The following is a 26,967-nucleotide window of genomic DNA, read 5'->3' as shown; positions in this document are numbered from 1 at the left end:
CACCTGGACCTGGAATAAACACAATGAGGGAGAGTTGTGGACCACAACGGAGATTTTTTTTAATACCGCAGTTCCCTCGGACTGGAAATACTCACGGAGGTGCTAATGTGCCGGCTGAGTCACCGAGTGAAAAGAGGGAGGAGAGAGCAGGGGCTTTGTGTCTTACTCAGTACGTGAGGAACGTGCCTAGGGATCCCCCCATCCCTCATTCGGAATCTAGTCCAGAGTTTTTTTAAAAATCTCCCTTAGAATAGTCTAGACGATTGAATTAGTAACCCATTGCTTGGCACAAAGAAATATCTTAGTTTAGACACAAAATACAAAGAAAGTGTGCATTATGAAAATCTCTGGATTAAAAAATTTTGGTAGATTACATCTTTTAAGCGCATGATAAATAAATTTGCTGCAGAAAAATGTAATTTATTTTATATTTGGAAATGTTAGAAAAAGGAATTAAAATTAAAAATACGAGTTAATAAAGTAATTCTTTATAGTTGTGTCGAACTGGTTTACTTTTATCAAGTTACAATGTTTGGGGGAATTTCATAAAAGCACACTTTAATCCCATTGTTTGCTGTGCGAGTGGACAATGAGTACAAAGAAAACGATCTGAAAGAATTCTTATTCACTAGCATCCTCGAAATTTAAGGTCATTCGGAACAAAAGGCGAAAAATTACCTTCGCATCAACACAAGACATCTTTATTATCATTCTATAAACTTGTCGTTTTTCAGTATCGATTAAAGTGAAGCAATGTCATGGAATTAGATGGAACAACTGTGGAACTAATGCAGGTTTGCAAAAAAGTTTCTGTATTCTTCCAGGGGCTTTGTAATTGAATTGTTTCATTTAGAGCATATATCAGAAAATTGCTTCCATATTTTGTCTCTGGGTGTATTTTCTGGGCATGTCACTTTTTCATATGGGTATACATTTCTTTGAGTATGTTATTGTTCCTCAATGTATATTTTTGCCAAAGTATATATTTTTTTCCTTTAGGAATATTCCTCTTCCCTCTGAGTGTATATATCATGTACAATGTTTTGACTTTCTTTCTTTTCTTGATGTGTTCCATTTCTTGTGAGTTCCCTTCTTCCTATTTCCTTACGAATATTTTCTCCTCTGGGTATACCCCTGGATCTACATTTTATATATAATCTATACATACGTCTTCTGGATATATTCTTTCTCAGCTGGACGTACAATTTTTGAGTATACATTTTCTCCTGGATATATGTTCTGTTTTCCTGTGAACATATTCCTTTTTAAAAATCTGAATATATACTTTTTTTCTCTGGGTATGTCATTTTCCGAGTATATTTCTTTATTCCTCTGGGTATTTCCTTTATTCCTCTGACTATATATTTTTCTAAGTATTGTTTTCCAGGGTATATTCCTCTTTTTCCTGCGGTATGTTCCAGTTTATTCCCCTCTGGGTTTATTCTCTTCTTATTCTGGCTATTTGTCTGAGAATACATCCCCTTAGCCCTGTTAACATTTCGACCTATTTTGGAATCTGCCTCTTTGAGGGGAGGACATTATCTCAAGGAAAGGGGCGGCGTCCCCCACGCCCTCGCTGATTGGCGTTGCTCGGAGGCAAAGGGCCAATAGGCACCTGGGGTGGGCGGGGTCACGTGCGGCTGATTTGCATACCTCCCCGCTATTGGCCGGGGCGTGTGGATGACGTGTGAGGGAGCCGGTGATTGGGTTAAAAGAGCCGGCCGGCGCTGAGTCACTCTCACGAGGTGCAGCTCCAGCCTCAGCTCTGGCTCCTGCAGCATCAGCTACTGCGGCATTGCGGAGTAAACGGGAGCCGGCCCGGTACAGCCTAACCCGGGACAGCAAAGCCCAGCCCAGCCCAGCCCAGTCCAGTCTCGGAGCACTGCACCCCTGACAATCAGCGTTACCATCCCCACCCAGCCTTCTCCACCTTCCCCTCTCCCAACACCACCTTGTAGCAGACCCTGGTTTCCCCCCCCCCTCTCTCCATCCTTGGCCAGCAGCAGCAGCAACACAATGCCCAGGGAGTTAACGCGGAACCCGATGCAGAAAATCTGGATCCCTTACAAGGATGAGCGGCCGGCGTTACTGTCCCGACGTGAGTGTGTGTGTGTGTGAAAACAGGGGAGGGGGTGTCTGGGTGTTACCCTGGGTGGTGGGGGATGCTCTCTCTCTCTCTGTTTCAGTCAGTCTCTGTTTCTCTATCTGTATGTCTCTCTCTCCCTCTGTCTCTCTGTCCGGTTCCTCCGGGCAGGAGGTATCCCCGGTCATGGGGACCAGTGGACCAGACCCGTGTGTCTGTGCTGCTACCCCGGGGCTCTCTGCCCCCTGCCCCTACCCCCGGGGCTCTCTGCCCCCTGCCCCTACCCCCGGGACTCTCTAAGCCAGTGTCCTACCTGTCAGGGAAAGGCAGTCCGTTTTTTTTTGTTGTAAAGTCAGCTTTCACCCGCTCCTCTTTTATTTTCTTTTTAATGGAGATCACACATTGAGTTCCTCTCCGGCTTCAGCAGCCGATTCAATCCAGACGTTATTTTTTTGGCAATATTTTAAAAAGCTCTTTTGAGCTGCACACGTGACTGCGTTGTGGGGACCGCAGAGCTGCTGGGTTATTTAAGGATACGGCGATCCCCGTGCTGTGAGGAGCTAGGTACTGTATACTCCCAATACCCTGCTCTCTGTTTGTAACAACACTCCGGCTCAGCCTTTCTCCGTGCTCTCTGTTAACTTGGACCTGCACTTACTGACACCGTTCAGTCAGGGTTTGATGGATCAGTTATGGTCACCAGTACACAAACCTCCAGTCAAACCCGTCCCTTGTACAGAGATTGCTGGAGAAACTCGGCGGGTCTGCCAATACATGTGGAGGGAAACAGTCAACGTTTCAAGTCCAGTGACTCTTCATCAGTTGCTTTCTTCCCACAGATGCAGCCAGACCTGCTGAGTTTCTCCAGCAATTTCTGCCTTTTCTTCCTTGTTTCAAACCTTCAGTATCTTTGCTTTAATTTTTGGTACGCCTGGTACACGTGGATAAACGGTGTGTGTATAAAATATTACAGTAATTTAATGTGCGCTTGTATAATGTTTCGGCCGAAATTAGGAATCTAATTTCTCTTGACAATGAGCTAGATATCTGTTCGTGTGGGAGTTGTTGAAATATTCCAAACGAATTTTAGGTGCGGAGACACTTTTGTAGTTTTTAGATGATTTGAGACTTTGAGTCATCGAGATGTTCAGCACAGAATCACACCCTTCGGTCCAACTCGTCCCATGCTTTTTGAAAATGAAGTTTTACTTTTGTATGAAGTTGTAGCCTGGTGTGTGCCTGGGCCGTGCGATTTCTTCCGGAGTGACATTAGATCATTTTTCAGAAATTCCCGACAGTCGCTGGAACTTTCAGTTTTGGCGTAACCGGCTCGGAGCTGAACCTGTGCGTGTGCGCGCCTCTGATAGAGAAGGGGGGGGGGGGGGGGGGAGGTGGTGGTGCTCTTGCCTCTAGTTTGCAGTCTCCGTTTGGGAGTGGTAATCATTACATCACTCTGTCTGCCTGCTTCCCCACGCTGCAGTTTGCCGGCTCCCATTCAGAGACTTCTGAAAGGAAGCAGTTTAAAATCCCAGCTGGACTTAGATGGGCCAGCGACAGTTTCTTTGCATCAACATGAGATTCCACCCCTTGTATGTGAGAATTTGCTACAGCACCTCCATAAATATCATATGGACTGGGGTGGACAAAGTTTTAAAAAAAAATCACAACACTTGGAGGCACTAGCTTTCAGAGCGCTGTTCCTTCATCAGGTACCTGACAAAGGAGCAGCAGTCTGAAAGCTAGTGATTCCAAACAAACCTGTTGGACTATAACCTGGTGTAATTAAATGTAGAATCCCTACAGTATGGAAACAAGCCCTTCAGCCTAACAAGTTCACAACAACCCTCCAAAGAGTAACCCACCCTGTCCCTTACGTTCAACCACTGAGTAATGCACCCAACCTACACATCCCTGAACACTGTGGGCAATTTAGCATAGCCAATTCACTCAACCTGCACATCTTAGGACTGTGGGAGGAAACCAGAGCACCCAGAGGAAATCCACGCAGACAGTCACCCTGAAGGTGGAATTGAACCCAGGTCTCTGGTGCATTGAGGCAACAGTGCTAACCACTGGCTGATCAAATAATTCCCCCCTTCAGCTGTCTTATCTACATAACCTTTTGGTTCCCCAATCTACCTCTGTCTTGGATCCACAAGGACCTAGCTTTAACAGCCCTCCATGATAATGAATTTCACAGACTCGCCATCTTCTGAGAGAAGAAGTTCCTCCAACTGTCTGGGCTTTAGGGGAATGAGGTGACCCTGTTGAAAAGTCTGAGATTCTTAGGGAGAGTTGACAAGGATAGATGGGGGGGGGGGGGAGAAAGTGTTTTCCCCTCGAGTCTAGAAACAGAGGGTATGAACTCTAAAAATAAAGGCTCACACAGATGAGGAATTTCTTGAGAATGATGAATCTGTGGAATTGTTTACCTCCAGGGCTGTTGAGGCTGGGTCCTGAGTACAGTACATTCAAGGTTATGTTAAACAGATTGTTAATCAGTAAAGAAATCGAGAGTTACGGGGAAATGGCAGCAAAGTGGAGTTGAGGATTGATCTGGTTAAGGTTACAAATTCACTTGCCATTCCAAGAGTCCCTACCTCCTGAAGTGAAGGATCTGTAATACTGTATTTTCAAAGGGACAACTTCCTCCTTCTGGCTTTCAAAGCTGAGTGCTGAACTAACTTATCTGGTTAACAAAATATTTGCTTTTGCATAGGTGCTACTCTGACAATGGTAACAGATTTTACTTCCAACTGTTTATCCAATGGCCTGTTTGAGGTTTTAGTGCAGAATTTGCCTGTGGTCAGTTTAAATAAACTTTTTACAAATTCAAATGACTTTGCTTTGGATTGAAAGAGTGGCTGTTGTTGTGGCAACACAGGACCTCAGCTGATGCTGCTGCCTCTGCTACTGAATAAATGGATTCATTCAGCTCTCCTCCTCCCTGGTTGAATGCAGCTTGGAAAAAGGTTTCCGAGAGAGTGAGAGAGAGGCTTGCATTTATATAGTGCCTTTTGCAACCTTGGGACCCACCCAGGACTATTCAATCAAAAGTATGAATGGCAACTTTATAGTTTGAAATACAAATCCGATCTGCTTTCTTTCACCATTCTATGAATTATTTAGCAATCTAAAGCTGCCCAGTCAGTTAGAGGCTGCTACAGTAATGTGGATTTGTGAGCAAGATATTTTCATGTGTATATACACCCAATATATCTTCGACAGATCTTGGTATTTGCAGGTAACATCAGGGCTTTATTCAGTTATAGAGTCATAGAAATGTACAGCATGGAAACAGACCCTTCGGTCCACCCGTCCATGCCGACCAGATATCCCATCCCAACTGCCAGCACCCGGCCCATATCCTTCCAAACACTTCCTATTGATATAACCATCCAAATGCCTCTTAAATGTTGCAATTGTACCCACCTCCACCACTTCCTCTGGCAGCTCCTTCCATACATGCACCACTCTCTGCGTGATAAAGTTGCCCTGTAAGCCTCTTTTATATCTTTCCCCTCTCACCCTCAACCTATGCCCTCTAGTTCTGGACTCCCTGACCCCAGAGAAAAGACTTTGTCTATTTATCCTATCCATGCCCCTCATAATTTTGTAAATCTCTATAAGGTCACCCCTCAGCCTCCGCTCCAGGGAAAACAGCCCCAGCCTGTTCAGACTCCCTGTAACTCAGAACCTCCAACTCTGGCAACATCCTTGTAAATCTTTTCTGAACCCTTTCAAGTTTCACAACATTTTTCCTGATAGGAAGGAAACCAGAATTGCACACAATATTCCAACAGTGGCCCAACCAATGTCCTCTACAGCCGCAACATGACCTCCCAACTCCTGTACTCAATACTCTGACCAATAAAGGAAAGCATACCAACGCCGCCTTCACTATCCTATCTACCTGCGACTCCACTTTCAAGGAGCTATGAACCTGCACTCCAAGGTCTCTTTGTTCAGCAACATCCCTAGGGCCTTACCATTACGTGTATAAGTCCTGCTAAGATTTGCTTTCCCAAAATGCAGCGCCTCGCATTTATCTGAATTAAACTTCTTGGCCCATCTGGTCCAGATCCTGTTGTAATCTGAGGTAACGCTCTTTGCTGTCCACTACACCTCCAATTTTGGTGTCATCTGCAAACTTACTAACTGTACCTCTTATGCTCACATCCAGATCATTTATATAAATGACAAAGTAAAGGGCCCAGCACTGATCCTTGTGGCACTCCACTGGTCACAGGCCTCCAGTCTGGAAAACGACCCTCCACCACCACTCTGTCTTCTACCTTTGAGTCAGTTCTGTATCCAAATGGCTAGTTCTTCCTGTATTCCGTGAGATCTAACCTTGCTAACCAGTCTCCCATGGGGAACCTTGTCGAATGCCTTACTGAAGTCCATATAGATCATATCTGCTCTGCCCTTATCAATCCTCTTTGTTACTTCTTCAAAAAATTCATTATTTTCTTCAGTTATCGGATAAGCTGGTAATTGTAAGCTGGTAATTGGCTGGCCAACATTCATTGCTGTCTTGAACCTCTGCAGTCCATGTACTGTGGGTGTTTGACTTTGTAGTAATTGAGCTGAAAAAATGTGTTGCTGGAAAAGCGCAACAGGTCAGGCAGCATCCAAGGAGCAGGGGAAATCGACATTTCGAGCATAAGCCCTTCTTCAGGATTCCTGAAGAAGGGCTTGTGCCCAAAATGTCGTTTTTTTTTTTTTCCCCCCCCCCCTGCTCCTTGGATGCTGCCTGACCTCCTGTTCTTTTCCAGCAACACATTTTTCAGCTCTGATCTGCAGTCCTCACTTTCTCCTTTTTTTTTTGTAGTAATTGATACAACTGAGTGGCTTACTAGTCCATTTTGGAGAGCAGTTAAGAGTGACCACATTACTGTGGGTTGACTGCAGTTACTGGTAGGCCAGATCAAGTGAGGTTGGCAGATTTTCTTCCCTGAAGGACATTAATGAATCAGATGGATTTTCCAACAATCAGCAATGGTTTCATGGTCTTTGGTAGATTCCTAACTTCATACTGTTAAAATTGTTTTCAAATTCCATAATCTGCTATGGTGGTCTTTGAGCCGGAGTCCACAGAGCATTAGCTGACTCTCTGGAATAATAGGAGAAGTGAGGATTGCAGATGCTGAAGAAGGGCTTATGCCTGAAACATCAATTCTCCTGCTCCTTGGATGCTGCCTGGCCTGCTGTGTTTTTTCAGCACATCATTTTTCATTTCTGGAATAATAGGCTACTGATTGATAATCTTCTCTTCTTCTCCCCCCCCCCCCCATGTAGTTCTTCAGTCTTGAAAGTAATCCTATGCCTCAGTAATGAGCACACTATTCAAGTACGCAGTTGCACTGGTCATTTTTGAGCGAGCTTTCTAAACAGTTTGCAGACTTCCAAGGCCTCTATTATGGTTTTAATGGAAATGGATCTCTTTGTTGGGGGATGGGGTATGTAACGTTCCAGGTCCATTTGTCATCCTTGTCCTTCTGTTCTTGGCTTGCCTCAACCTTTACTCCAAGCGCAGTGTCGTTGTGTAGAGCTGCAGTGACTTTCCACTTAAACTAATGCTCGAGGTGTGTTGATAGTGTCAACAATTTTTGTTGACACGACAGTGTCTGAAGTATATTTTGTGATTAATTGCCATTGTCTTACATTTTTAATTCCTGAGCCTGTAGATCTGGGAATTTCAAACTGACTCTAAGGTAATTAGTATTCAGTGAATACATAGTGGTGTTAGAGACTCCAGGGTTGTTGCTCAATGACATACTCCCATTTTTTTTAATGGTGTTCTTGAGGGATCCTGTCACTGTTTCAGTATTACCACTAGAAGTAACATATTGGCAATCTTGTTCTGTATTTGTGTGTATTGAAACATCGATTGCTCACCCACACCAAAGTCTGACCCATGCTGTTGAGGTGTAACTTGTACACACTGAGCTCCATCTCAACTCCTGATCTGACCAGTCGTGTAGTCTTCCTTTGCAGAACGCTGGTGGTGGGAGGGCTTGTGTCAAATTCCTGTCTGACCTAAAGGCAATCAAAAAAAGTTCCAGGGCATTGGGAGAGTTATCCTCCAACACCCCAGTTTCCTTCTTGTACATAGTGAGCTAATGTCCGGAAGTTGTCAATCTCCCAGTAGACTGCCTGTAGCGAAGCTTCACTCTTTTGCACTAGCTGACAATTTAATACATAGTCACTGGTCAGCACCTCATTGTGAATCTATTACCCTTTGATTTTGCTCTTGGGATGCAGCCACTTAGATACCAATTGTTTTTTGTTATATTGCTGGTGTCTGAATGAATGGGAGGCACAACCTAATTCTTGTACTCAATCCAAATGATTAACAATAAGCCAGGAGTTCCCAACTTTATTGTTTGGCGTGACTTTTTGATTCTGAGATCGCCACCTTTTTTCGATGGCCTTCAAAAGAGGATTGGATAAATATTTGGAAGTAGGGAAGCATGCAGGAAAATGGAGGAAGTGGTTTGGAGGGATATGGGCCAAGCGCAGGCAGGTGGGACTAGTTTATTTTGGGAACATTGTTGGTGTGGACTGGTTGGACTGAAGGGTCTGTTTCCATGCTGCATGACTCAGTGGGTGTTAATTGGTGATGGTCGGGTCATTGAATATTTTTAAGGCAGAAATAGATCATTTTATGAATGAAGGAGACTGAGGGTTTGCAGAAGAAATTGGAATTGAGGCCATGATTTGATCAACCAGGATCTTTATTCAATGGTGTAGCAGAGGGACTGAAGGGCTTTCTCCTGTACCTACATTCCTCATTTTTGTCTGTGAGCAAGGGGACTGAACACTGCATTTATAAACATTTCTGGATAGTACCAGCTGTTTAGTCTGAATGTTTTGTGGCTTTCGAAATGGCGAATTGTTCTTTTGAGGTGGCTTTAAATCTTGACATGTACTGTGCGTTGTGTTGAGTTTTTTTTTTCAGATCTGAAGTTTTGTTCTAGATTCTGTATGTCAGTAATTTGATTGTGTTTTTTTTTAAGGATGTAAACATGAAGTCACCAAAGTACAGCTATTCAGTTCTCTGGGGCTGTCAGTAGGGAGAGATGACTGCTGATGGTTTAGCCTGAGGCTCACCATGCCTGAGGCACAGGGTGAGGTCAAGAAGGTGCAGGCCTTTATGGTAACCTTCATGGAATGTGGGTTTCGAACTGCACAATTGGCGTCACTCTGTATCACAAACAGAACGTCTTAAGGAGACAATATAACAAGAATGGCGTGCCAATTGTAAGGCTCAAGCAAGATGTATGGACTTGAGTTCAAGCTTGTGCCAACTGACACATTGGAGAGAAATATACTTAACATTCGACCAGAAGACTGAGATGTTTTGTGACCCAGAACTACTTTTCCTATTTCTGTGCCTCACAGTTGTGATAACACACCATTTTCACTTGCCCACTTGACCGGTCCAGGTCCAGCCCCAGCACTTGTGTTGATACCATTACTTGTAACTGAATTGGATCAATATCAGAAAGTGACCTAGTGAATTGAGCCTGATGCCATTTTGGCTTTAAAGGGGGAGAAAGTGCTACTCACTCCAGTGTAATTTCAAAGTCCTGGTGTTTTTAGTTTGTAAAGCTAGTTTTCCTTAATTCTAATAGCATTCCCAATGAGGATTTGCTGAGTTTTTCTCTTGGTACAGTATATCTCTTTTATTCTGGGAAATTTAGTCCATTGACATTTTCAATATTGAAAGGCCTCCCACCAGTGTTTTGCTACTAAATTTTATACATCACTTCAGGTTATTAATATCTGGGAGAGTTAGTTACATGTCTCTGCTGAAAGCAGAGCCTTGCTAGGGACGGCAATTCATAATTGTCTTGTTCAGACTACCATCTTTTGGGCTTGTTTGAAGTGCAAAGGGTGTATGAATAGATAAAGAATTAGACCATTTTGTGTCTGTGTTAATTGCCTTCTCAAGGTAAACTCATGCACATGCTGCAGGTAATTCTCTCCGATATAATTTCCTGTTGCCCTAGATTCAAGGGCATGTTCATGTGTTTGATGATTAATCCTTTTAAATCCACAGTAGTGTGATTGCACCCTGTGTATTGCAGTATAATTTATTAGCTGTTTGATGGATCTTGTCTTGTCTTTGAGGATTATTGCTAAGTGTTTCTTTGTAGTTTGAGTGAGCAACCCTCTCAAAATTTTGTCCTCCTATCACTAGTAAATTCATTCTATTTTAGCTAACTTCATTGTCTCTTTTGAGAGGAAAGTGTGCATCATGTATTCAGCAGAAATAGTGGAGCTGATCTGTGTAGCTTTTCTGGTTGGAGATGCTGTTATTGTGGTGTTTTCCGTATGTTTTATGCAAATCTATTCCATGCAGGAATATTGATTTTAGGGAATGCACACTTTATTTACTGATTTTAAAATGCTTGTCTTTCCTTGAACAGTCCTGGAATTTCTCAAGCTCTTGAGTATTTTAGTGACGTTTACAAAACTGAGACACTGAGGATCAAAGACGTAACCTCTCTTGACATGTGACATGATCATTAAAGTTTACTTTTAGTTCACTGAATATGTTTGGGCATGCATTAAATTGTCCACTGCCTTAATTAAAGGAAGTTGCTTATTTGATCTTCACTCATTGATTTAGCCAATCTCTTTTTGTGTGGGAAATCAATACATTATATCCGTTTGTAAAATGTACATTTTGATTTAATCCCAGTCCTGTCTTGAGAACTGTTGGTCAGTACTGATTGGCTTGATTCACAGACCTCGTAGACTCCAGTTTCCTCCCACTGTCCAAAGATGTGCAGGTTAGGGTGGATTGTCAGTGGGAAATTGCCCCGAGTGTCCAGGGATGTGCAAGCTGGGTGGGTTAGCCAGTGGAAATGCAGGGTAACAAGGATAGAGTAGGGGTTGGGATGTTCTTCAGAGGGATGGTGTAGACTCGATGGGCCACATCCCCTGCTTCTGCACTGATTGATTCTATGATATCTAGACCTGCACACAACAATTTTGAAAATTGATTGGTGGTCAGCACTCTTATTACAGATTATCAGCTGGCTGCCTGTGTTTTTGATACATAACCCTATCTGTACAGATGGTACCCAATTGAGGGAGGATCGTGGTTTTCACTTGTGCCTCATTCTGCTGTTTCATCTCAGCAACATCAGCTCGAATGTCGAGGTACCTCATAGTTCCTTTTTTGTTAAAACAAAATTTGAGTTGATGGATGAATAACTTTGGTTGAAATACTAGGGAGTTCATTTTCCCCTCTGACCTGTCGCTCCCTATGGCATCTCTGTCACCAGCTGTTTTGTAGCTCATTGCTAACATGATACAGAGACGGATTCCGTCTGCTGCTTACAAAGAAATATTTAAACGTGTGTTGGTGAAAAATACGTGACTCAAGTCCATGGTGGGGAAAGGGACTGTCACTACCTGTGCTTTACATTTGCTTTTTCATCTACATTCCTGATGTATGGGTCTTTTCTTTTTCTCTCTCGAATAGCATCTGTTCCCCACCTGACCAATTCCCCCACTGTGATTGTGATGGTGGGATTACCAGCTCGAGGGAAGACCTATATTGCTAAGAAACTGACTCGCTACCTCAATTGGATTGGAGCCCCGACTAAAGGCAAGTATACCAACACAGAAGTGCTGTTGAAATAAGGGTGTTGTTTAAAGGTTCAATTACATAATTGAGTTGGTGCATGCAAGGGAGTAATGATATTAATTTTAGATTCTTCTTGTTAGCGAGTAGTCACGTGTTGCAAGAAATTACTAGGTTTTAAAAAGATCAACCACAAACAGGCTATGGAAATATCATGGAAGATTTGTTGTGAGCTCAGTGTATGTGCCTCCTATTAAATTGAAAATGTGAAGGCAGTGAATAGTTGAGGAAATGTTTTGTTAAATAAATGCCTTATTCAGAAGTTGTAACTACCTCCTGGTATGTTGTGATTTATTGGAAGGAAGAAAAGTTTGGCTAATAAAGATGTTTGTTTTTTTTAATTTGAAACCCAATTCCTCACTTGCACCTTCTGCTAAATTCAGACTTTCTATTCCTAATTTAAACAGTGAAATAATACAGAGATTGTTGCTTTAGGGATTTTAAAGTGGGATGCAGTTAGGATCATTGTTGGACAGAAGGAGTCCATTCTGTCCATTACTCTGTCCAATTTTAAAATTGGGCATGATCCACATTGAGAGACTTTAAACTCTGGAGAAATTTGGTCTTGCAGTATAACAGCTGAAGTCCACCTAGTGAAGTGTAACTAAGCTGCGTGAATCTGAAAGATGAAGGAAAACACTTGTTGACCATGGTAATAGCAAGGAGATGAAAATAAAATACAATTAGAGGAGAAAGCAGTTGTGAACTCTTCCAACTTTTTCAGCTGGGCCGGACTAATAATCCCCTGTCACTACTTTACACAGTCTTTAATGTTGGAGAATACCGTCGAGAGGCTGTAAAATGGTACCGTTCTTATGACTTCTTCCGGCATGACAATGAAGATGCAATGAAGATTAGAAAGTGAGTGGATTGATGTATACCTTAATGCATAACCTGCGATATGAGTGTGTAATAGCATTTCTGATTTTTCTCACTCTAATGTATCTGAGAAAGTCTATGCTTTCTGTGCACACCAGTTGGTTTTAGATGTTGGAAAGCTGTGGAAAAATAGAGGGCTACTCCCAATAATTGTCTGCTCAAGGAATACTTTTTGGCTGGATTCACACCACCAAGGAACTAACTATGGGCACCATATGGTTTTTTTTTTTTTTTGGGGGGGGGGTGGAGAGAATGCAGGGGGTAGTGGAGTTGGTAACTTCAAAAAGAAACTTCCTCATTTAAGAGTTAAAATGATATGGTCACAACTGATTCTGGGTAATGAAGGACTGGGGAGAAGAGAAGTGAAGCTGTAATCGTACAGTAGATGGCAAAGACAAAATCAAAGCCTGAGAAAAGTAGATGGATGAGCAAGACTGATGTGGAAGCACATTGTAGACTTGGCTAGCTATCCAAGTGATTTTTTTTTTTTTGAAATGTGGACTTTGTTATACTGAATCCATTGACTAAAATACTTGTTAATTATTTGCATTGTTCATGCAGTTTAACTTTCTGCCCACAATGGAGAGGGATATGGGGCACAGTCTGAGAATTGGGGCAAGATGCAATGTCAGGCAGTACCTCCACACACACACGCTGATAGATGTTTGGACCCCTTTCCACAATGCTGGAACAGTTTTTAATTTTAAATGTGAGATAAATATATATTTGCTCAACAATTTTTTTAAAGGATACAGGCTAAAGGCAAGTATATGGAGTTAGGCTTCACATCAGCCATGATGTCTTTGAACAGCACAGCAGACTCCAGGGGCTGAATGGCCTACTCCATTCCGATTGTGTTTTCATTGCCCACAACTGCGCTTTATTCCAAAGGTCAGTTGTTATTAAAAATAATCATTTTGTGTAACTTTGTAGTTGCAATGGTGTATTAAGCCATGTGGATATTTTGAAAGCACTTTCTATATTTTCCAGTTTAACAATACTGATTTAAGGAAAATATTTTGCACCAATATATTCCATTAACATTCCAAACCAAGATGTTGCACTGTGAGCAGTACTAGATGGGAAGGAAATATTGAAGAGTGCTGAGAACAATTTAATTTATTGGAGCTCCGAGTGTAACAAATTCAAGGCTATTTTAACTGTCAGTGTCTGGATTACAATGCAATGATGAATCCATTTCAGTTATTATGCTAAACCTCTCTACCTGACTGTTTCCTTTCTTGCTGTCTCCAGGCAGTGTGCATTAGCGGCCTTAAGAGATGCAAAATCCTACCTTACTGAGGATGGTGGTCAGATTGCAGTAAGTACCCTCCCCATGACTGTCAGACTAAGCAACATACTTTTTATAGTGGAATAATCTCTGCCAAGGTTTCCCACAGACCCGAGGGAGCTGTTTCCCATCACTGGACTTGGTTTTTCAGTCAGTATCTGGGTCAGAGTTTGGATTTTCTTTTAAAAACAACAGTGCTTGACTTCATGACCCAGTGAAGAATAGCAATGCTAGAGCTATGCAGTTATTTTCCTCCTCTGTTCTTCTTGAACAAAGTGCCTAGGTTTAAAATTGAAAGAGTTGGGCATTCCTTTGGCTCCGAGTATAACCATTATTTTGAGTCCTGTAGTAGTTAACATTACCTTGACAGAACAACATTTTAGTCCATGTGTTGTACAAGTTGTAATTCTTAGTTTCATGATTCAATATTTTGTAACTGTTTATAATGAAGTCTCATATACTTGTGCTAAATTTTCTGGTATACTGTGTACTAATCATTGAAACTGAAATAGAATAGACCTTTCTAAACACCATTGTGATGAAAGCATTTGTCTTCCATTTACAGTTGAGTTAATTGAGAATGCTGTTGCTTTGAGCAAATACTTGAGCATAATGTAAGTTGCTGACCCTTGTGACCAGAGCTCCTGTTATTTTATTTTAAGGTTTTTGATGCTACAAATACCACAAGAGAAAGGAGAGAGATGATCCTAAACTTTGCCAAAGAACATGAATGGAAGGTCAGTATAGTTTAAAGACCATTCCAAGTAGCTGGCCTGTTACTAGATTCTTCTCAACCAGAACCACCTCAATTGTTTCACGTCTTGTCTTTAAACAGAGGGTAGCATAATGGTTTATGCTTAGCGATGGTGTTCCCCCATAACTTTGGACCTTGAGCAGTTCAACTCTTTTTTTTTTTCCCTTTAATTTTGTTCTGAGGATATGTACTGCACATTCGAGTGCTATGATTGTGTGGAGTGCAAATAAATCTGATTCTGAATGGGGCTCCCATTTCCTGCAGTAGCATCTATATTTTCCTTTCCTTACCAATATGTGAAAGTCAGTCAGTATTCTGAACACACCATTCCCTTGAGTCTCTTCAGTGGTGGATTGAAATTTTCATTTCCCACCACAACTCTGTATGCAGCAGAGAATTTGTGGTGTTGATAGTAGCCATAATGTGGAGGTGACAATGTCAGAAGTCACATGGCACCAGGTTATAGTCCAACAGGCTTAGTTGAAATCACAAGCTTCCGGAGCGCTGCCCCTTCATCCGGTGAAGGACTTGACCTGATGCAGGGAGCAACACTCCGAAAGCTTGTGATTTCAAATAACCCTATTGGACTATAACCTGGTGCTATGTGACTTCTGACATTGAGAACTTGTCAGCAGGCTTCAGAATTGGAAGCTTTTCCCCCTTTTTTTTTTGTTTTTATTTTTCTTTTTGAAGCAATATTCATATTCTCTCTCTCTCTCGCGCTCGCTCTCGCTCTAGCTCTCTCGTGTGAAATTATTAAAAATGCTGTCTTTCCTTCACAGGTATTTTTCGTGGAATCTGTTTGTGATGATCCAAGTGTGGTGGCTGCAAACATTATGGTAAGTGGGAGAATTATTGTGTTTGTTCCAATTGCAATTCATCAAATTTTTGGGTGTCCTTTTTTGAGAAGATTAATTAATCAGTAAGACTGATGGTGTTTCATGATACACAGGATGTGAAAGTGTCGAGTCCAGATTATATGGATTGTAACAGAACAGATGCAATGGAAGACTTCCTGAAGAGAATTGAATGCTATAAAGCAACATACCAGCCCTTGGACCCAGATCATTATGACAAGTAAATTGCTATTTTTCTTTTTGTTATTGGGATATCAATACAATGTCTGTGCTTGCAACTTTGACTGTTATACAATGCTACCAAATACAGGTAGTTCTCCTATAATGCTGTAGTTGCATTCCAGTGAAACCTTGCTTAATAGAAAATTGCTGAATAGATATAATGGGGCCTATGGGATGAGTGGGGATTGGGGCAGACCAGCCAAAAATATCACACTCTCTCTCTCTCACCTCGCTCAAAAATCGCCCAAAAGTCTAATGCAAAGTATAACACAGCCTGAATGAAAGTTGAAATCATACTTATTAACTAAACAAAAGTAAATTTAACACAGTACGTTTTAAAACAAATGTAAGGAAGCTGCTCTCTGTATAGTATCTCTCACAGCTGCTCTGTTGGCAGCTGACATCGTGTATATGCAGAATGGCATGGAGATTTCGGTGTGGATATCGGCGCGTGCACAGAATGAACCACGTGAACCGATCCCTGCTGGAATCGCGCTATTGCCAACAGAGGTAAGTGTTCCCCGGTTCTTCAGCAACATTGCCAAATCGTGCTGCCGAAGTGCACTTTATATGAGAACTACCTGTACCATAATTATTGGAGTGGGAATGATGCTCAATCATTTGACACAGCCTGACTGTACTCTGTCTTGAAGATTGCATGCTGAAAGTTGTGTTGTTTTTTTTGGTATGAAGAAATGGGCTTAAGGCTTGATGCAGACTTGTAGAAAACGTGCCTTTTGGCAGTCTGGATAAATGCAAGAATGATGTTCCCAGTGACCCTGGAGTGTAGAACCAGAGGGTCACAGTCTAAGGATAAGGGATAGACTGTTTAGGACTGAAATTAGGAGAAATTTCTTTACGCAGTGGTGAGCTTGTGGGAATTTTTAACAACAAAGCAGTTGAGGCCAAAATCTTGAATATTTTCAAGACGCAGTTAGATGTAGTTCCTTTTGGTCTGAAGGGATCAAAGGATATATAGAGAAAGGTGGGATCAGGGGCCTGGGTTGGATGGTCAGCCATAAGCCTAATGAATGACCAAGCAAGCTGCTAATTTCTATGTTGCTATATCATGTGGAAGTGATGGGTGCAGGTACAATTACGACATTTGAAAATGTACATGAATAGGAAAGGTTTTGGAGGGATAACTCGTCAAGCAGGTGGGACGAGTTTAGTTGGGATTATATTCGGCATGGACTGGTTGGACCAAAGGATTTGTTTCCGTGCCGTATGACTCTGACTATATATCGTGTTGCTCTCACTGTTTCTCTTGTGCTACCCATTCAGTCCTTAACTAATGGGATCAGGTCAAACTTTGTCTATTATCCTATTTTGCAAAGGTTCTGAAAGACATTTTTATTGTAATTGAGGTCCTTGGGTGTCCCTTCTAACAATACACATGACATTTATGGTGCTGCTTCTGTAGAGTTGTGATCAAAGTAATGTTGCTGGGTTATTGTGAAGAGCATTAAAATTGTACTGAACATCTGTACTAACTATTTCCACTTCTTTTTGTTTAGGGATCTGTCATTCATCAAAGTGATTAACGTAGGCCGGAGATTCCTTGTGAACCGGGTCCAAGATCACATCCAGAGCAAAATAGTTTATTACCTGATGAATATTCATATCCAGCCTCGGACAATCTACTTGTGTCGCCATGGGGAAAGTGAATACAATATCCAAGGCCGGATTGGTGGGGACTCTGGCCTCTCATACAGAGGAAAGAAGGTACCTATTAACACTGGCAACGTTTTTGTGAATTAAAAATAGCCAATGAAGCACAGGGCTATTAAAAGGCCTTTCAATCTCTGACTTGTGAGCACATGCATTTGTGAATACAATCTCATTTGGAGTGTAGTTTTAAAGAGCTGACATACAAACACTGTTTGTTTACGAATGGTTCCTTAATGTTGTACTGCATTGTGTTCCAACTTGGAAATGGGCTCCAGGAAGGTATCTGTTTGGACTGTCTGAATGCAGATATAGCCTAGATTAGAGTGGTGATGGGAAAGCGCAGCAGGTCAGGCAGCATTCGAAGAGCAGGAAAAATTGATGTTTCGGGCAAAAGCCCTTCATCAGAGCTTTTCCTGATGAAGGGCTTTTGCCCGAAATGTCTTTTTTTTTTCCTTCTCCTTGGATGCTGCCTAACCTGCTGTGCTTTTCCAGCACCACTCGAATCTAGGCTCTGATCTCCAGCATCTGCAGTCCTCACTTCCGCCTGAATGTGGAATTAGGTTTCTAACATTTTGACCCCTTGTTCTGGGTCTGTCATTCAGTTCTATTCTGACTGATCTGAGACCTAACTCCCATATTCCCACCTTTTTTGCTCCAATGACCTTTTAGTTTACTTAGTGTGGGAACAGGTCCTTTGGCCCAACAAGTCCAGGCAATTTAGCATGGCCAATTCACCTAACCTGCACGTCTTTGGACTAGGGGAGGAAACCCGCGCAGGCACTGGGAGAACGTGCAAACTCCACACAGACAGTTGCCTGAGGCGGGGCATTGAACCCAGGTCTCTGGCGCTGTGAGGCAGCAGTGCTAACCACCGTGCCGTTAAATAAACAAAACCGGTCATCTCCGTTATAAATTAAGCATTTGATCTTATGTTGATCGCAATTTAAGAAAGAGTTCCCAACTCTTATTCCTGAAGAAACTCGGCAAGTCTGGCAGCATCAGTGGAGAGAGAAAGCAGAGTTAATGTTTCGCGTCTTCTTTAGTTCTTTAGTTCTGATGGAGCCTTGCCAGACTCAGACCTGCTGAGTTTCTCCAACAATTTCTGTTTTTGTTTAAGATCTTCAGCATCTGCTGTTCTTTGTTTTATTTCAGCAAAAATAGTTTCCTAACCCTAAAATGTTCCCCATAAACATTAATCATGTTTGATCAAATCTCCCCTTTTTTTTTTTAACTAAATTCCAGGGGAGTACTGCTGCAGTTTGTGTACTATTTAAGCTAGTGGTATTCCTCCTTTTGAACATAAAAAACACAAGATTGCTAACTTGGTGTTTTTAGCAATTACTTTATTCACTGCTTTGCCTGGTTCACCTCCCAACTCATTTGACATCTACATGCAGCCTCACAGCACCAGGGACCTGGGTTCGATTCCAGCCTTTGACGACTGTGCAAACTCCACCCAGACAGACACATTCTCTCCGTGTCTGCGTGGGTCCTCCAGGTGCTCTGGTTTTCTCCCACAGTCCAGAGATGTTCCGGTCCAGTAGATTGGCCATGCTAAATTGCAGGTAGTGTTAGGTGCATTAATCAGAGGGAAACGGCTCCGGGTGGGTTACTCCTTCAGAGGGTTGTGTGGACTTGTTGGGCTGAAGGGCCTGTTTCCATACTGTAGGGAATTGAATCTAATCTACGAATACATGTAATAGCCAATGTGATCTGCTGAGTCACTTCTCTCCCGGTAATGTCAATGATTTTTCTTCTCTAGTTCAAAACCAAGTTCAAATTTTGTCCTTGTTTTGTTTGACTATATGCAATTGTGGCACTGTGGTAGTGTCCCTACCTCTGGCCCAGGTTGAAGTCCCACATACCCCAGAAATTTGTAATAATCCTCAAACTTTTTAGGATTTTAGAATAATAACTATTTTAGTGCTAAGTTTTTGAGTTGGTACAGTTAGCATTCATGAAAGTGCTGAAATAAGTTAATGGGGGTGGCTGGTTTACACTGTTTGGGGATTAGCTAGCCCTGACTGCTGTCTTCAGGATCAGATGGTGCCTCTTTCTGCCTCCTTTCTTCAAATAAATGGTCGAACTATATTTGCAAGTGTTCAGGTCTGGTCACCTTAGTTAATTAAAGACATAACCCTCTCGAGTGCAAAGGAGATTTTACTGGAATGATATCTAGAAGAAGGATTTTAGATACAAGGAATGGTTAGAGGAATTGGGTTAGGAGCAGTAGATTTAAGAAGGGGCATGTATTGAGGTGTTTAAAATTTTTTGAACAAATTTTGACAGGGTAAATAAGGAAATTCATTTTCCACTAGTTAGCTCTCTCGCTGACCATCTTGAAATTGTGAACCCTAGTTACTGTCGTGCTAGGAGCGAGATGAGGAGAAACTTCTTAACTCCAAATATTAGGATTTGGAATGTGCTATCTGGGAACATGTAGGTTGATTTCCATAGGTTTCAAGAGAGCTTGATTTATATATTTGATAGTGGTGAATTGGAGGGGTATGGAAATAGGGCTGGAGAGTGGGACCAGCTGGGTAGCTTTTTTGAGAACTGTTACAGGCGCAATGGGTCAAATGGCCTGCTCTGCTATAAATACTATGACATGAGAGCATTTGAAAAAGAAATGCTCTTTCCTTCCTTGACAGTTTTTTTTTTATTTGTGCTTAATTTTTTTTTTCAGTTTTCCTCTGCACTCAGCACCTTTCTGGAGGAACAGAATCTTAAGGATCTGAAAGTATGGACCAGCCAACTGAAACGAACCATCCAAACAGCTGAGGTTTTGGGAGGTCGATATGAGCAATGGAAGGCTCTGAATGAAATTGATGCTGTAAGGTTTTTTTTTAATTACTGATTTTTAAACAGTATTTCAGTGTTTGTGCCCAGGCTGCCACCTATTGCTCTACTGTCTGTAAATGAACGGAGAACTCTATGTACAGTTAGCAAACAGACCATTCAACCTATTCTTGCACTTCGTTTAGCTGCTGCTGCCCTCTTCAAGGGTTGCCGCCTAACTTTTTTAGAAGGGTGTTATCATGGGTACCAACCAGTGAACTTCCTGCCACAGTATCCTTCCCTGAGTATTGGGCATCAATTGAGATAAAGTTGGAATACTCCCAGAAGAGGCTTTCTCATTGGGGAGGGGATTAGTGGTGATTTTGACCTGAGGGTCACCATGCCCTGAGTGAGGGAGTACGGTAGATGGGATGAGACCTTGGTCTCTTGCTGTCACAATCCAGCCACCAACTCCATTCTCCCCATCCCCTGAGCATCGAGTAATACATTGTACCTACTGCTCAAGGAATACTACTGCTTCTGTGCTCTCGCTCCCAGTGTAATCGATGCCAAATCTATATATTAGAGCATGATCCATTTCAAACAATCCAAGGAGAAATGATTAATAAATTATTTGGGCAAAACTGAATCGTTTCCTTGTTTGTAATGACGTGGACGAGAACATTGATTTTTGATTTATTCTGGCAAGCTTGGTTTTATAGGCTTCTCATGGGTTAATTCCAGATCCATTTTGTATTCGATTTTTTTTTTTTAATCTACTCATGGGACTAGTGTATTGGCTAAGCAGCACCTCTTTGTTGCCCGTCCCTAGTTGCCCCTAGAAGTTGAGGGTGAGCTGCCTCCTTGAACCGCTGCAGTACACATGCTGCAGGTTGACCCACAATGCCCTTGGGAAGGAAATTCCAGGATTTTGACCCAGTGACGCTGAAGGGACGGTGATATATTATCAAATCAGGATTGTGAGTTGCTTAGAGGGCATCTTGTAGTGGTGGCGCTCCCATGTATCAGCTGCTTTCATCATTTTGGAAGACACCAAACTCTTGGCTCTGTTTCGGGAACGGATGAAGTCCGTTTCAAAGTCTGTTTCAAAAACTGGCTTTATGATCCTTCTTTTTGAAGGGTGTAATTTCCATAGCGACATCCAGGATGTATGTTTCCTTCATTCTCAACAACGAGTAAGTGAATTTTGAAAGCTAGAATTCCTGAGAAACATTTTGGATATCCTCCGATTGCAAATGGTGCTATATAATGGAAGTTTCTTTTTTTTTAAAAAAGCTTTTTTTGGAAGGTAACCAGTGATAACTTTTTTTTTTCCCTTTTTTTCAAACTTGCGTATTGACCTATAGTCCTCCATGTTGCATCTGCTGTTTGGGGTAAGTTATGAAATGTTTTAAGTGACATTTTGTTTATTGCAGGGTGTATGTGAGGACCTAACCTATGAAGAAATCAAGGAACAGCATCCTGAGGAATATGCATTACGTGAACAGGACAAATATTATTACCGCTACCCAACCGGTGAGGTAGGTAGCAGCTTGTAGTATTGACTGAGCACGATTGCTTCGCTTTGGGAAGGAAACACTTTGAAGCTTAATCCATTTAACAAAGTGAAGACACCAAACTCTTGGCTCTATTTCGGGAACGGATGAAGTCCGTTTCAAAGTCTGTTTCAAAAACTGGCTTTATGATCCTTCTTTTTGAAGGGTGTAATTTCCATAGCGACATCCAGGATGTATACCAGACTGTACTCCTCTTGTACAGATGCCGCTGGTGATAATCCAAAACAATACTTAACCCCTCCCCTTTGATTCTGTAATCCTGTTGGATTTACCTCCTGAAAAGTGTTACTTTTGAAATTGTAAATTAAATGGTGGTTTTTGTTTTTTTTTGTTTTAGTCTTACCAAGACTTGGTGCAGCGTTTAGAACCAGTCATCATGGAGCTGGAGAGACAGGGAAATGTATTGGTCATATGTCACCAGGCTGTCATGCGTTGTCTCCTTGCTTATTTTCTAGATAAAAGTGCAGGTACGTGTATTGAAGAACACTTTTTTTTTGTTGTATCCAATTTTTGTTCTATTCAATAGACCAGTGACCAGCTTTCTCTTGCTGATGAAACAGCAAGTCTAGATGATTTCAGTGTCATATAATCAGCAGTAGTGCAATGTGGTTGGACTCAGCTGTGTATCAGTCATGCATCATATTAAATGTTGAACCTAACAAGGAGATGAAGTGTAATATGATGACTAATGGTATTGGGTTGTTTCTGTTTTTGTAGACGAGCTGCCCTACCTAAAGTGTCCTCTTCACACTGTATTAAAATTGACTCCATTTGCTTATGGTGAGTTTGGTTTTCTTTTGCATGTTATTTGGTTTGATTTTACATTCAAATGGATGATGAGCTTAATTTTCTTTCTTTTTACATTCAATTAGGCTGCAAGGTTGAGTCTATCTTTTTAAATGTGGAAGCAGTAAACACACACAGAGATCGACCAGAGGTGAGTATTTGGTTTCTCTCACGTACAATACAGTTTGTTTTCCCTTTTTAAAGCAGTTGCTGCATCATTGTTTTTAAGCAAATTGTCTGAGGCAGCAGAGAATGTTATGGGGCAGGAACTGAGTGAAAACTTAAACCGGGGTCACATCAAGTAGGGCAAATATCTGCACAAAGGAGCTGGGGATGTCTTGATCTTTTAACTGAAGAGCGAATCCAGCCAAGCGCTGAGCTTGCTGCAGTGCCTCAGTTGATTCCTCGCAGCTGGCTTGCATTAATTTGCAAGCCTATTTTGAATTGCTTTACCAATGTCATGGGTTCAAGAGTTCCTTTTTATGAGGAAGGAGAGTCTGATGATTTCCAGTCGTCATATTTTGCAATGAAGGGTAACCTAAGGCTGTGCTTTCCTCATCTCCAGATTGTATAAGGGCTATTTTGGAAATTGGTATTTTGTCACCAATGAAGGCATTGGATTCCACCCCCTCACACCTGACCCCTCTCTCTCCTTTTTCTGAAGTGTTTTTGCTGTTGATTGATTTGGGTCAGTGTTTTGTGGCAGGGCCAGCTTATGGTGTTGCTAGATGACCATATACCATGAAGTGAATGGGAAAGATCAGTGTGTTCCCTGACTGGTCAGCTTGCTCTGCATTGCATATCAGAAGGATTGAATGTGTAACTTGTTAGGTTGTGCTGTCGATCTATGCATTCTCTGCTTTGCTGCAGGATAGTCTAACTGGCCACCTGTTCCCTTCAGAGGAGAGCACACTCAATTCTGCTGATTTTTTTTTTTGACTAAGTTGATGTCAAAAAGCTTTGTGTCCTATTTTAGCTTGAGACTTGCCTACCCTGTCTTTCCACCGTCTGAGTTTTTAGTGTCTTTTCAGTTTGTTTTTCGAAGAAGGGCAGACTGTTGATATCTGAGAATTGTTCAGTTCTGCAATTTTTGGATTGCTGAAGAAATGTGCTCACTCTCTGGTAGTGTCCCTCCTGAGCTGACTGCTGGGAAGTGTGCAAAAGAGAAAATGTCAAAGGGATTTTTGAACAGTCTTAATTGTGGTATAAAGCACCAAATCCTTTAATGACCTAAACTACAGCTGTCTTGACTTGCCTATTTGTGGTTATTTACTTTTTGTCTGAGACCGTGCTGTTTTGTTCTCCTCTGTCTAATATAAAATAAAATGGAAATGCTTCTGTCCTGGGAGTCGATGCATAATCACTGACTTAAATTTAGCTGCCTTCCCCAGTGCAGTTGGGAATGGACTCTAACTCTCGGCCTGCCATCAATGAACCAATAATAAATGGTTCACTGGAGTTAACTGTTTGGCTGATTTGGGTGTTGCAGCAGGATCAAGGGACAACTAATTGTATTAACAATAGGACCTGAACTGTCATGGACCATTCAGTACACCTCTCCAGGAATCTCCAAAGCATGGCATTCATTGAATGACATGCTCTTATGTGAGTCAGCATTACACCTACATACACCCACCCATAACTTCCAGATGAATTACAGAAATATGCTGCTACATTTGTCATCATTAGAGATGAAACAGAGTAAGTCCTATATGGAGGAGGTTCAGTCTCTCCTCTTGCTTATTTATCTCTGTGCTGGCTTTAAACATCTTGGGCAACAGCCATGGATGTGCCCTTCTACTGATCATCCAGAGAGGCTCTTGTATTCATGCATTGATTATTCATTTAATGACTTGATCCCACTAATGATTTAGGGAATATACTTTGCCCTATAACCTGGGGGTGGTATATCCGAGTTGCCACATTACAACATTTTTGAGTTTGTTAATTTAAACTGGGTGACTTCAGCCCCACTGGGAGGTGTGCGCACATATCTTTTCAGGAGGACAGTGATCAACTCCTGAGATTTCTTCCTATTTTAGTCATCTATGAACTTCCATACGAATACAGGTATGGATGAAACAAAAGTCACAATCTGTTAATAGGGGCATGGAGTACATCACCTTGCTCTTGTACAAGACACTTGTTAGACTCCCCAGAAGTACTATGTACAGTTGTGGGGTCCACGTTACATGAAAGAGATGAATGCATTGGACAGAACGTAGAAGTGATTCTCAAGAATGGTTTCAGGATTGAGACATCAATTATGGGGAGGTTTATTTGAGACTCTTTATTTTCCTAGAGAGAAGGTGGCTGTAAGCAGATTTGATAAGTTTTCAAAATCCTGAGTGGGCTAGAGTAGATAGGGAGATGCTGGTCACACTTGTGCAAGGAACAAAGTAGAGGGTGTAGACATCTCTTAAAGAAACCAGGATAATGTGAGGGGAGGGGGAAAGCTTTTTTTTTCCCCTCAGAGTGGCTCAGGTCGAGAATGCACTCTTTGGGAATGTGATGGAGGCAGGTTCAATTGGGGCATTGGATGGTTATTTAGATAGAAATAGTGTGCAAGGATGTGGGGAAAAGACAGGGGATTGACACTTGGTAATGATGCTCTGGTTGAAGAGCCAGTGCAGGTAGTGTGGAGCCAATCACTTCCTGCCCATTACAATTGTGATCTGACAGAATTCTAACTCAATTGCTATTATATTTGAGGGGAAAAAATGGATTTTGGGAGAAAGAGTCCATTAAACTTTGCATTTTGATTTTCTTTGACATTTGTATGTTATTCATTGGCTATAAACTCTGCCACACTTCAGTTTAGAAGACATATTGTCCCTTTAGAGCAGCCTTTAGCTGTTCGTTCAGTCTGCTGTTTTAAATTCTTGTTCAGCAGAAACATTGGTACTGCACTGAGTGATATTTCTCACCTTTTTTATTCTTAGCACTGTATCACTGGGAAGTTGTTTTACAGCGAGTTTTTGTGAGCACGTGTTTCTAGACACTGGGCAATTTATACAGCTCTCTTTCAGAGCAGGAGATTTACTAGGCTGCCTCTGCTAAAACCAGCTTCACTTTTAATTTCTGTCGCAGGAACTGAAGTCTGAGGATTGCTTTAGAAATGTTTTGTAAACTGCTGTCCCTGATCTGTCGACTTAGTAACAAGATTGGGCTCCTGAGAGTGTGATAGCTCTTGTCCAAATATGAAGTTTCTAGATAGAATAATGCTCAAGATTCTATCACCAAATTATTGAACCATTTTAATTTGGGGCTCATTTTAAAGTTTTACCCACTTGTAATGGGTGGGAATGAATGTGGGCAGGTTTCACTAAGTACAACACACACAGTGTGTAGTCATGTGACCTTGATCTGACTTTACTACTTTCTCCTTCTGCTCTGCCTTGGTCAGACAGAATGTATAGACTTGAAGTGATTTTATTGAAATTTTTGGAATGCTCCTATTGTAATTTAGCTTTCTTTTCTTTTTCTTTACGTTTTTTGTTTCTCCCCATTCACTTTGACCAGGACATTGGTAAGAAGGGATCTAACCCACTCATGCGTCGCAATAGTGTTACCCCTCTGGCAAGCCCAGAACCCAACAAAAAGCCGAGGATTGAAGGCCTAGATGACCACGTGGCCTCCTCTTCCTCTGCCATGCCCGTCTGCCTGGCTTCTGAAGTGTCCACACCCCTGCCTGGACAAGTTAGTTGAATATTCTGTACCATTATGGCTGTCTCTGCTGCTGCTTTTTCTTTTATTTTGCTGATCATCTGCAGATTGAATATACCTTCGGCATAAAACATTTTAGCTCTGTGCTCCATAATAATATTACTAATCGCTGACCTAAAATTCAGCTGTATGTGAAAATAGCTGTGCTACTTCGTTGCTTTTGTGAATAAGTGTTGAATTGAAATAGCTGTGCAATTTTTCATTTTGGGTTTGTGCTGGTTCAGTCTGCTTGCTTTTTAGATATAGCTGAAGTGTTTTGGCTTTGCTGTACGTTCCTAAGAATACAAAACGAGACTATTTCTCTGTGAACTCCTATTTATGAAGATATAGAACTTTTAAATTAGTTATGTTAATGTAATTAACCATCTCTTTAATTGTAGAATGTACACTAACAGCTGTCTTTAGTTTTTAAAAAGCTGCTTTTTTTTATGAAGAATGTACTCCCAGTTGCTTTGGAAAATGCCACACATTAAGGTTATCCGTTTTCAATAGCAATCTGCCCTTGCTTAATTCTGACTTTATTTAATTCTATATTATAATAAAAATAATGCAATTTTGATGCGAATGAGGACTTTGGTAGAATTTCCAGTTGAATTATGATATTTTGAATGGGCTGGTGTCTCTGTTGTGTTGATCTAATCCATGTTTATCTCACAATAGTATCAAATTTTCCTTCTGT

At 41.6% G+C, this 26,967-nt stretch overlaps 1 protein-coding gene across 6 annotated transcripts in view; it reads left to right on the top strand.

Moving 5' to 3' along the window:
* The window catches only part of pfkfb3 (6-phosphofructo-2-kinase/fructose-2,6-biphosphatase 3), a 101,718-nt gene that overhangs the window by 65,432 nt on the left and 9,319 nt on the right, over positions 1-26,967 (top strand). For 3 of the 6 annotated variants that reach the window (XM_043714134.1, XM_043714135.1, XM_043714133.1), the window contains exons 1-14: positions 1,727-2,098; positions 11,586-11,711; positions 12,512-12,608; positions 13,881-13,947; positions 14,580-14,654; positions 15,454-15,510; positions 15,624-15,748; positions 17,268-17,475; positions 20,108-20,254; positions 21,636-21,740; positions 22,114-22,243; positions 22,494-22,556; positions 22,649-22,713; positions 26,085-26,261. In XM_043714134.1, coding sequence (XP_043570069.1) covers positions 2,017-2,098; positions 11,586-11,711; positions 12,512-12,608; positions 13,881-13,947; positions 14,580-14,654; positions 15,454-15,510; positions 15,624-15,748; positions 17,268-17,475; positions 20,108-20,254; positions 21,636-21,740; positions 22,114-22,243; positions 22,494-22,556; positions 22,649-22,713; positions 26,085-26,261 — 1,524 coding nt within the window. In that variant the 5' untranslated portion in view covers positions 1,727-2,016. Of the gene's footprint in view, positions 1-1,726; positions 2,099-11,585; positions 11,712-12,511; positions 12,609-13,414; positions 13,518-13,880; positions 13,948-14,579; positions 14,655-15,453; positions 15,511-15,623; positions 15,749-17,267; positions 17,476-20,107; positions 20,255-21,635; positions 21,741-22,113; positions 22,244-22,493; positions 22,557-22,648; positions 22,714-26,084; positions 26,262-26,967 lie in introns of those variants that run through there. The other 3 variants (XM_043714139.1, XM_043714137.1, XM_043714138.1) reach the window with 3 other exon arrangements.

Source organism: Chiloscyllium plagiosum, chromosome 23 (genome assembly GCF_004010195.1).
Source record: "Chiloscyllium plagiosum isolate BGI_BamShark_2017 chromosome 23, ASM401019v2, whole genome shotgun sequence".
NCBI classification, from domain to species: Eukaryota; Metazoa; Chordata; class Chondrichthyes; order Orectolobiformes; family Hemiscylliidae; genus Chiloscyllium; species Chiloscyllium plagiosum.
Note: the sequence above shows the minus strand (reverse complement) of the source record. Positions and strands in the feature narration are given on the sequence as shown.